Source organism: Haematobia irritans, chromosome 4 (genome assembly GCF_050003625.1).
Source record: "Haematobia irritans isolate KBUSLIRL chromosome 4, ASM5000362v1, whole genome shotgun sequence".
Taxonomy (NCBI): domain Eukaryota; kingdom Metazoa; phylum Arthropoda; class Insecta; order Diptera; family Muscidae; genus Haematobia; species Haematobia irritans.
In genome coordinates, this window is record NC_134400.1 from 167,269,835 (window position 1) to 167,281,879 (window position 12,045).

Genomic DNA, 12,045 nt, shown 5'->3' on the forward strand with positions numbered 1-12,045 from the left:
AATTTTTGTACAGCTGCTTTCCTCGACATATCCCAAGCATTTGATAAAGTCTGGCACGAAGGTCTTCTTTACAAGATCAAGAAAATACTACCAATAAATTATTATATGTTTATATCATCCTACATTCAAGAACGACACTTTTATGTTCAAGAAGCTGGTGAAATGAGTCCCATTAAAGATATTCGGGCCGGCGTACCTCAAGGCAGTGTACTCGGTCCCCTACTCTATCTTTTATTCACATCGGACCTCCCGAAATCCTCGAAAGCTATTATTGGAACATTTGCTGATGACACAGCGATACTGGCTGTGGACAAAAATGAAATAAATGCAAGCAATACTCTCCAGGACTATTTAAATACGTTGTCCTTATGGCTCAGCAAATGGCGTATAAAAGCAAATGAATCTAAATCAACCCAGGTAACATTTACTTTGAAACACAAAATATGCCCACCTGTATACCTGAACCAAATACAGATACCTCAACGTAATGATGCACTGTATATAGGAATATACTTAGACCAAAAACTGAAATGGAGAAAACACATAGAGCCTAAAGGAAAAGCTCTTGATATCCAATTCAATAAAATGAAATACCTAATTGGTTACCGATCTAAGCTTTCGTTGGAAAATAAGATTCTTATCTACAAATGTATAATAAAACCTGTATGGACTTACGGCATTCAATTATGGGGAACCGCTTCAAATACAAATATAAAAGTGCTACAACAGTTTCAATCGAAAGTATTGAGAACAATAACAAATGCTCCCACATACATAACCAATCAACGCTTCCATGAAGAATTGAATATAAAGACAGTAAAAGAAGAAATTGTATCTCAACTTTTATCCTACAAAATAAGAATTGACAACCACCCAAATCCGCTTGCTTCAAACTTAATGTCAAGTCGAGAAACGTTTAAAAGACTTAAAAGGAAAGCCCCGCAGGATTTACTAGTTTAAGTCATTATATAATATATGTGTGAATATACATACATGTATATATGTATTTATACATAGGTATATGTGTGCGTAGACGCACATATGAATTTAAAATTTAAATTTAATATTTAATATGGGTTGACCACTGGGTCGACACCATTGAAGTACAATTTGCAAAAACCACGAATAATGTCAAATATCAATGTAAGATAGATCGCATTAATAAAGTACATAAAAAAAAAAAATCCAATTTAAACGCATTTGAGAGCAATGCCCCCACCAAACCTACTCGACCCACCACCATATAAGACTAAACTTATTTCATTCTAATTGCATAGTTATTTCGTGTGGCAACAGTTTAGCTAACTCTCATTGTTTGCTAAAATTAGACACTCAAAGCCAATAACGAATTGGGGTCGTAGATTTGGAATGGTATAAAGTCCTACCATACCACTTTTGCAAACGATAGAATTTTACCATCATTGGTTCAAGAATTGTTCCACAATATTATTTTTTTAACAATATGAGGCCTTAAATAATAAAAATTTTTGTCTGTTTTTTACAGCTTGCTTTGGACGAAGCTACCGATGCCTGGGGTATTAAAGTTGAACGTGTTGAAATGTAAGCATCCGTTTCCGTTTTGCCATTTGATTAGATTATAAAATCACATCATTTCCGTAACACTTCCTTTCAACAACAAAATATCGAAAAAAGACATATATTTTGTACAAAGCATTGTAATTTCTTGCATATTGTACATGTTGCTATACCTAACAAAATGAAAAATTTGAATTTATTTTCTACTTTTTTTGTAGAAAGGACGTAAGACTTCCTGTACAATTACAAAGAGCCATGGCAGCAGAAGCCGAAGCAGCACGCGAAGCTAGAGCTAAAGTTATAGCAGCAGAGGGAGAGCAGAAGGCATCACGTGCTTTACGTGAGGCTTCCGAAGTAATAGGAGCGTCACCGGCCGCATTACAATTGAGATATTTGCAGGTTGGTACTTGAGGAAAATATCTTTGGAAGATAGTTTTTTTATACACTTCACCAATATTGGGGTACAGGGTGTAATAAGTTTGGGAATGGGTAGGTAATGCCAAGAAAGACCAGCCTGAGATCCATCGTTTAGTATGTAGATTGTCACAGAATTAAATTTTGATTCGATTTAGCGATGTCCGTCCGTCTATCTGTTCAAGTATTTTTGTATGCAAAGTTAAGCTCGCAGTTTATAGCATTAATTTAATTTCGTCGAAAAAAATTCTAAATCTATTGTAGAAAAACTGAGTCTTTTTGAAAATATTTGATATCAAATGTTTCAGACAAGAGCAAGAATACAGTGAAAATCATGAAAAAAAGTAAGGAAAGTCTCAACTCTGGATGGGCCGACTATATTATACCCTGCGCCACTTTGAAGATATACTTCACATTTCTGCGACAAATACTTCACATTTCTTCGACTTTATATATAAAGATTTATGTTCACATATATTTAAATCTCAGGCGATAAGACAATATGGTTTTGGACTTCTACGAAACATCTAAAACACATTACTCTATCAAACCTCAAGAAGTGATGAAAATCGTTGCAACTGCTGTTGAAGTGGTGGACATCCGTCCTATGACAAACCCATGTTAAATTCATCGCTTCTGCTCCAATTTGCACTACTTGTGGATAAAAAAATATTGTCACTACTCTTTAAATAAATACCTATTAAAACATTATTTGATCCAACTAATTTTTATACCGTCCACCGTATATTAACTTTGTCATTCCGTTTGTAACACATCGAAATATTGCTCTAAGACCCCATAAAGTATATATATTCTGGGTCGTGGTGAAATTCTGAGTCGATCTGAGCATATCCGTCCGTCTGTCTGTTGAAATCACGTTAACATCCGAACGAAACAAGCTATCGACTTGAAACTTGGCACAAGTAGTTGTTATGGATGTAGGTCAGATGATATTGCAAATGGGCCATATCGGTCTACTTTTACGTATAGCCCCCATATAAACGGACCCCCAAATATGGCTTGCGAATCCTCTAAGAGAAGCAAATTTCATCCGATCTGCCTGAAATTTGGTACATGGTGTTAGTATATGGTCTTTAACAATCATGCAAAAATTGGTCCACATCGGTCCATAATTACATATAGCCCCCATATAAACCGATCCCCCGATTTGGCTTGTGGAGCCTCTAAGAGAAGCAAATTTCATCCGATCCGGCTGAAATTTGGTACATGGTGTTGGTATATGGTCTCTAATGACCATGCAAAAATTGGTCCACATCAGTCCATTATTATATAGAGCCCCCATATAAGCCGATCCCCAGATTTGACCTCCGGAGCCTCTTGGAAGACCAAAATTCATCTGAGTCAGTTGATATTTGGTACGTGGTGTTAATATATGGCCTCAAACACCCATGCAAAAAGTGGTCGAAATCGGTTCATAATTATATATCGGCCCCATATAAACCGATCCACAGTTTTGACCTCCGGAGCCCATTGGAAGAGCAGAATTCATCCGATTCGTTTGAAATTTGGTACGTGATGTTAGTATATGGTATCCAACAACCATGCTGGAATTGGTTCATATAAGTCCATAATTATATATAGCCTCCATATAAACCGATCCCCAGATTTGACCTACGGTGAATTTTGGGGAAGCAAAATTCATCCGATCTGGTTGAAATTTGGTACGTATATGATATTTAACAACCATGCCAAAAGTGGTCCATATCGAGATTTGGTTTTTGAACCTCTTGGAGGAGCAAATTTCATCCGAGTCAGTTGAAATTTGGTACATTGTGCTAGTATATGGGCGTTAGCAGCCATGCCTAACTAGGTCCATATCGATCTATAGTTATATATAGCTCTCAGATAAATCGATCCCCAATCACACAAAAATTGGTCCACATCAAGTTCATAATTGTATATAGCCCCCATATAAGCGACCCCCATATTTCAATTCTGGCTCTCTACGTACAAAAAGTCCATATCTATTCGTAATTATTTGTGGACTAATATATACCACGTATGGACTAACTCACAATATAGAAAACGATGTTAAGAAGTTTTAAGATACCACAACCCAAGTAATTCGATTGTGGATGACAGTATTTCGTAGAAGTTTCTAAGCAATCCATGGTGGAGGGTACATAAGATTCGGCCTGGCCTAACTTACGGCCGTATATACTTGTTGTGATTGATATTTGTTTTGATTAACAAATTGATTGATAACCCATTAATTTTTTAATTAATAATATTAAAAAATATTGTTGTTATTTTTGCTGTGTATAATAAATGGAACAATTATGTTTGTTATTGAAAACAAAAATCTCTAACCTCTAATTACCTCGCTTTATTAATGTATTTATCTTTCTCTCAATCTCTTTCCCCATGTCGGTTTTTCTTTCAGACATTAAGCCAAATCTCAGCGGAGAAGAATTCCACCATTGTCTTTCCCATGCCAATTGATTTGGTAACATATTTCCTGAAATCCAAAGATGCTGCCACCCATCAATTGGCCGAAGCTGCTGTTGCGGCTATGGATATTAAGTCAAAGGCTCTGGCCACACCGACAACATCATCGGCCCAGACACCAACAGGGACAAACCCGCCACCACCATCATCATCGCAGCCATATTCAACCACAAAAAATGGGAACAAGGACATCAAGTCATTAGAGAAATCTGCCTAAATGTCAAATTCCCATAAATGTCCGAGTACAGTTGAATCACCAAAATGCTATCGCCAACACTGAAAGACCTTTTGTTTGTTGTTTCTTAATTGGACATTTTTGTGTGTTTTGTAAAGGAAATCAGACAGCTGTAAAAATATTGCTTCCTTATCCGGTATCGATAACTTTTACACTTAATTAAGTACTTAAATATCTTTTGGATTTTATTAATTCATTATTCCATAATCTCCTTCATCACATTACCAAAAGAGCGAACACATAAAGTAAAGACCAAAACCTCTCCTCCAAATAACTCAATCTATTCCACTTAGTTTTGTTATACAATTAATGATGTGGAACTACCTATTAAGACATGTATATGTGGTATGTCATTGTTTCTACTATGGAAAATTTATTTGTAGACATAATTGTTTGTCTATCTCTAAAAAACTTATTCACTATCAATTTTATTCCAATTATTATTATTATTATTATTGAACAAAACAAAAAAAAACTGAAAAAAAACAAAAACCTTAAATCCAACTATCTATATATAGTACATATATTCGGATGTATCGACCTATAGTGTGGTCTACACGTAGAGAAGGAATATGATCACCTCATACATATTTCAAGAGCAAAATGTTATTTTGGACCACGTAACAAATTTGTTGCAAAAATGTTGTTTTGTTTCCATACATAACATTCTTTCCGAAAACAGATACATAATTTCCGAGAAAATAACATGGTTGCAGTGAACATGTCCTAAAATAAGATTTTGCTTTTGAAACATATGTAAGGTGATCCTAGTATTTCTCTGGTTGTACGTAACGAAATTTGTGAAAAAAAACCATGCTTTTCGCTGTAAGGATATTTGTTTAGATGAAAAGTTTAGAATCCTTTTACAGGATACTCGTACAATGTAAAACAAACAATCTAAAAACAAATACCTAATAAATACTTAATAAAATTGTCGAATTTCACCTTTGAACCAGGAAACTATTCAGTTTGTAAGCTAACACACTATCCACTGTGCCATGTAGTTCTTATTGTCATCAATACACAATTATCACTATAGCCAACGCAACCCATAACTAATGTATGCATTAGTTATTTGTCAAGCTGTTCTGTTTATAGTCCAGATGGTTGGGTATATATAAATTGGTCTAAATGAAAATTTTACTATGAATATGATGATCAAATTCTTGGCAAAATTTTATTTCTATAGAAACTTTTTTTGCAAAATTTTTGTTTTTAGAAAATTTTGTTACAATTTTATTTCTATAACAAGTATAAACGGGCGTAAGTTCGGCCAGGCCGAATCTTATGTACCCTCCACCATGGATTGCGTAGAAACTTCTACGAAAGACTGTCATCCACAATCGAATTACATGGGTTGTGCTATCTTAAATCGTTTTCTAAATTGTGAGTTAGTCCATACGTGGTATACATTAGACAAAAAAGTATGTTTAGGTAAGTCTACAAATAATTACGAATCGATATGGACTTTTGCACGGTACGTTGGGAGCCAGAATTGAAATATGGGGGTCGCTTATATGGGGGCTACATACAATTATTGATATGGACCAATTTTTGTCTGATTGGAGATCGATTTATCTGAGGGCTATATATAACTATAGACCGATATGGACCTAGTTAGGCATGGATGTTAACTGCCATATACTAGCACAATGTACCAAATTTCAACTGTCTCGGATGAAATATGCTCCTTCCAAAACCAAATCTCGGGATCGGTGTATATGGGGGCTATATATGATTATGGACTGATATGGACCACTTTTGGCATGGTTGTTCAATATCATATACTACCACCACGTACAAAATTTCAACCAGATCGGATGAATTTTGCTTCTCCAAAAGGCACCGGAGGTCAAATCTGGGGATCGGTTTATATGGGTGCTATATATAATTATGGACTGATATGAACCAATTCCTGCATGGTTGTTGGATACCATATACTTACATCACGTACCAAATTTCAACCGAATCGGATGAATTTTGTTCTTCCAAGGGGCTCCGGAGGTCAAATCTGGGGATCGGTTTATATGGGGGCTATATATAATTATGGACCGATTTCGACCAATTTTTGCACGGGAGTTTGAGGTCATATATTAACACCACGTACCAAATTTCAAATGAATCAGATGAATTTTGGTCTTCCAAGAGGCTCCGGAGGTCAAATCTGGTGATCGGTTTATATGGGGGCTATATATAATTATGGACCGATGTGGACCAATTTTTGCATGGTTGCTAGAGGCCATATACTAACACCATGTACCAAATTTCAGCCGGATCGTATGAAATTTGCTTCTCTTAGAGGTCTCGCAAGCCAAATTTGGGGGTCCGTTTATATGGGGGCTATACGTAAAAGTGGACCGATATGGCCCATTTGCAATACCGTTTGACCTACATCAATAACAACTATTTGTGCCATGTTTCAAGTCGATAGCTTGTTTCGGTCGGAAGTTAGCGTGATTTCAACAGACGGACGGACGGACATGCTCAGATCGACTCAGACTTTCACCACGACCCAGAATATTTATATTTTATGGGGTCTTAGAGCAATATTTCGATGTGTTACAAACGGAATGACAAAGTTAATATACCCCCATCCTATGGTGGAGGGTATAGAAAATTTTAGCAAAATTTTATTTCTATAGAAAATTTTATTTTTATAGATAATTTTGCAAAATTTTATTTTTACAGAAAGTTTTTGCAAAATTTTATTTCAATAGAAAATTGTAGCAAAATTTTACTTCTTTATAGCCGCCGTGGTGCAATGGTTAGCATGCCCGCCTAGCATACACAAGGTCGTGGGTTCGATTCCTGCTTTGACCGAACACCAAAAAGTTTTTCAGCGGTGGATTATCCCACCTCAGTAATGCTGCGCATTTTTTTTTCTGAGAGTTTCAAATCTTCTCTAAGTGGTTTCCGTTCGGATTTGGCTATAAAAAAGAGGTCATTTGTCATTGAGCTTAACATGGAATCGGGCAGCACTCAGTGATAAGAGAGAAGTGTGATACCAATGTGCTATCACAATGGACTGAATAGTCTAAGCGAGCCTGATACATCGGGCTGCCACCTAACCTAACCTAACCTAGTTCTACACACAAAAAATTTTTTTTCTGATTCAATCACGAAATTAATTGATCCAATTAATTTTTAATTGAAATGTCTTCAATCACAGAAATGATAGTATCAATTAAAAAGTTAATTGATCCAATTAAAAAATTAATTAATACTATTATTTTTGTGATTGATTTTTGTTTCAATTAAAAAATTTGTTAAATCAATTAAATTTTTAATTGAATATTTTTTAAAACTCAATTAAAATTTTAATTGGAAAAATTTTCGTGAAATGTTTTTGTGTGTATAGAAAAGTTTTGCAAGATTTTATTTCTATAGAAAATTTTCGCTAAATTTTATTTCTATAGAAAATTTTTGCAAAATGTTTGTTCTATAGAAAATTTTGCAAAATTTTATTTTTACAGAAAATTTTTGCAAAATTTTATTTCTATAGAAAATTTTATCAACATTTTACTTCTATAGAAAATTTTGTCAACATTTTATTTCTATCGAAAATTTTGTCAAAATATTATTTCTGTAGAAAATTTTATTTTTATAGAATTTTTTTTTTAAATTTTATTTCTAACAAAATTTTTTCAAAATTTTATTTCTAAAAAAAATTTTTAAAAATTTTATTTCTATAGAAAATTTTGTCATAATTGTATATCTTAATTAAATTGAGTAAAAATTTTATTTCTATAGAAAATTTTGTTAAAATTTTCTTTTTATAGAAAATTTTGTCAAAATTTTATTTTTTATGGAAAATTTTGTCAAAACTTTATTTTTATATAAAATTTTTTCAAAATTGTATTTCTATAGAATATTTTTGCGTAATTTTATTTCTAAAGGAAATTATGCAAAATTTTATTTATATAGAAAATTTTGTCAACATATGATTTCTACAGAAAATTTTCTCAAAATTTTATTTCTATAGAAAGTTTTGTCAAAATTTTATCTCCATAGAAAATTGTTGCAAAATTTCATTTCTTTAATATATTTCTATAGTATTTTTGTGAAAAATTTTATGTCTATAGACAATTTTTGATTTTTTTTTTTGGAATTGTTGTCAAAATTGTATTTCTGAAGAAAGTTTGGTCAACATTTTATTTCTATAGAAAAATTTTTAAAATTTTATTTTAATAGAAAATGTAATTTGTATATAGAACTTTGTCAAAATTTTATTTCTACAAAAAATTTTGTCAAAATTTTATCTTTGGAAAGTATGCAATTGCAATGTGTATGATATGACTACATAATGGGTAAATCATTATTGAAATTGTATGTAAAAAATGGGTATCCTTTATCTTAATCTAAATCTGATCCGAATTCGGTCTACTTTAGAGAATGTTCGTTCTAATCTCAAGTCAATTGGTGTAAAATATCCCTAAATATCTGGGTAAAATATTTGTGTTCTACCTATATTTACCCCCCCATCAAACAAACGTATATATTAGGGCTTCTTGTGTCATATTTGAAGTCGATTGAACTAAGATTCCGACCTTGACTTTGATCACAGGAATGTGTGCACAAAATGGCGGAAGGACGGACAGACGTAAATGGCTAGATCGACTCGGTGGACATCATGTGTCCATCACATCTCTCTTTTAAACTTCTGCACTAACTTCTAACTCCTGTCACATACAGTGGTTCTGGGTATAAAAAGCATCAAAAAACTTAATGAAAATATTTTTTGTTTATACGGAAGTAGCCATATTACGATTAGATCGAATATTAAATATTTTAGTAGACCCGCAATAAAAATTGACTGCATCAATTCCAAAGTATATAGAATTCATTTATATTTCGTCTATGGCCACAATATTTATATTTGAATAATTTAGATTTGTAATTGGCTAAAATATTTCAAATTATGTGAAATTGGGGTCGAAGTATTGTATACTGGAACTATGATGTCGATATTATCAAATATATGTATAAAAGAGTTTCGCAAATTAAAAACCAAAAAACTAAAATTGTTTGTATAAATATTCCTTTGTTTTTTTCACGCTTGGATATTGTAGCGCATAAACAATGAAGTCAACCTCCCACAATTCTATTCTTATCGTATTCTATCTATCTATCTATTATCTATCCAATCTATCAATTTAGTTTGCTTATAAGACACAAAATGTTACAAAGTTTTAATAAAAATACGAATAAAAAAAATTAAAATGAATTTTTATTTTGCCAAGTGAGAACAGCAGGTAAGTGATATGTAATATCATTTTGATAAATCTCAAAATACAACTGAAAATATGTATTTTACAGCAATAAGATAATTTTGGATGTATAGAAATTGATTAATTCTCAGAATTTTCATCGGCTGTGTAAAGAAGCTTAGACCATAAAAGCACTTCCAGTAGTGGGGAAATTAACAATAAATATGTCCCTAAAGTGATTTTATTTTCTGGATCCTATTTTGCACTTACATGAGTGCTGTTCGATATGTACGAATAAGACATTGAATGAAAGTGCTCATGAAAGTAGTGGAAATAGGTGAGGAAAACCCCGAAGCGCATTTTTCCTTGCTAAATCAAAGTGATGAGATTATTAACTTACTTTATTTACTTGGAACGTCCACATAATTTTAAATCAGATCTAAGGTGGGTTCCCAAAAACTTATGCGAGTAAAACCTTTGATTCTCTGTGGTTGGTGTGGGTTATCTTACTTACCCCTTATTGATAGGTTGCAATTTCACCAATAGGCATTTAAATCCGTCAAGTAAAGCGGAACGCATATTTTACAGTAAATCCCTTAAACCATTTTAAATAAATAACCATGTAAATAATACCATTTTGTGGCATATGCTTCCAAGGATATTTTGGAATATAGGCGTTTAGTCGTTTTGCAATATGATAACCAATAATTATTACCCACCATCATAGGATGGAGGATATAAAAGATTTGTGATAACGTTGCTATTGATATATAATATTGTTAAATTTAATAATGGCGAACAGTTTAATTCCAGTTTAAACCTCCCATATTAGAACAGACTCTTCGAAGTAAAAAAGAATCACCATCTGAGTCGATCTAATCATTGGTGTCCATCTGTCCATGTATATGTTTGCAAGATCCAGGTCGCAATTATTAACCGATTTTGATGAAATTGGATAAACGTGCAACACATCATCCAAATCGGTTCAGATTTAGCTATGGCTTTTATAATGTGTTCGCCCGATTTTGTGAAATGTGGTTATAATGCCGTTATTTGTTAAACGATCTTTCTCAAATTTACGAGTAGTCCAATGCAATCTTCTATAGTATTAACTATCTATGTATGAACTGTTTTTCGAAAGATTTGCCCTAATTACTAACTTGGGAGCCACCCTGGTGCAATGGTTAGCATGCCCGTCTTGCATACACAGGGTCGTAGCCTCAAACCCAGTTTCGACCAAACACCAACAAGTTTTTCAGCAGTGGATTATCCCACCTCAGTAATGCTGGTGACATTTCTGAGTGTTTCAAAGCTTCTCTAAGTGGTTTCACTGCAATATGGAACTCTCTTCGGACTCGGCTGTAAAAAGGAGGTCCCTTGTCATTGAGCTTAACATAGAATCGGGTACCACTCAGTGATAAGATGGGAGTTCAACACTGAGGTATCACAATGGACTGAATAGTCTAAGTGAACCTGAAATATCGGGCTGACACTATACCTAACCCAATTATTAACTGAATTTACTTAATTTGATGTTATTGATATTTCAAAGTGAACTATATTCCACCAATATCAGACACATATACCTACAACTCGATTTTTACAGATATTAGTGTAATCTTATTTATCGACTATTCTCTTTATAATTTTCTGAACATTAATACCCGGTAAACATGCCAAATATTACATTTATGATCAGGTCTTACATCCTCTCCCAGAAAACAAAAATTCGAAGTTGTTCCACAAAAATTTCTTTTAAAGCGCATTCCGGGATCCACTATCGATTTTTTCCACTTCCGATGTAGTCATTTTGGACAAGTCTTAGAAAGTAAGGAATCAGGCCGTTTTAATTAACAATTAAAGTTGTGGACAATTAAATTTCACAAAAAAGAATAGAAAATCAATAAAAGATCAAATAATAAAATAGAAAAAATTCATCCCCGCTGGGAGTGGAACCTGTGCCGTTTGACTTTTCCACTTCCATGGAAATTCTTTTGAAGATGTTTTGCAAATTAAGATAATTTTTAATTTTTTGTTGATTTTTAATGCAAAAAATATATTTATACAAAAAAAAAATAACAAGTATATACGGCCGTAAGTTCGGCCAGGCCGAAGCTTATGTACCCTCCATCATGGATTGCGTAGAAACTTCTTCTAAACACTACCATCCACAATCGAATTACT

General features: G+C 33.3%; 1 protein-coding gene across 1 annotated transcript in view; it reads left to right on the plus strand.

The window, feature by feature from the left end:
* Window positions 1-7,738, plus strand: part of LOC142236111 (band 7 protein AGAP004871-like) — a 99,459-nt gene extending 91,721 nt beyond the window's left edge. The window contains exons 7-9 of the mRNA XM_075307363.1: window positions 1,505-1,560; window positions 1,755-1,935; window positions 4,355-7,738. Of these exons, the coding sequence (XP_075163478.1) occupies window positions 1,505-1,560; window positions 1,755-1,935; window positions 4,355-4,636 (519 nt within the window). The 3' untranslated portion in view covers window positions 4,637-7,738. The remainder of the gene's footprint in view (window positions 1-1,504; window positions 1,561-1,754; window positions 1,936-4,354) is intronic.
* Window positions 7,739-12,045: the final 4,307 nt, after the last annotated feature.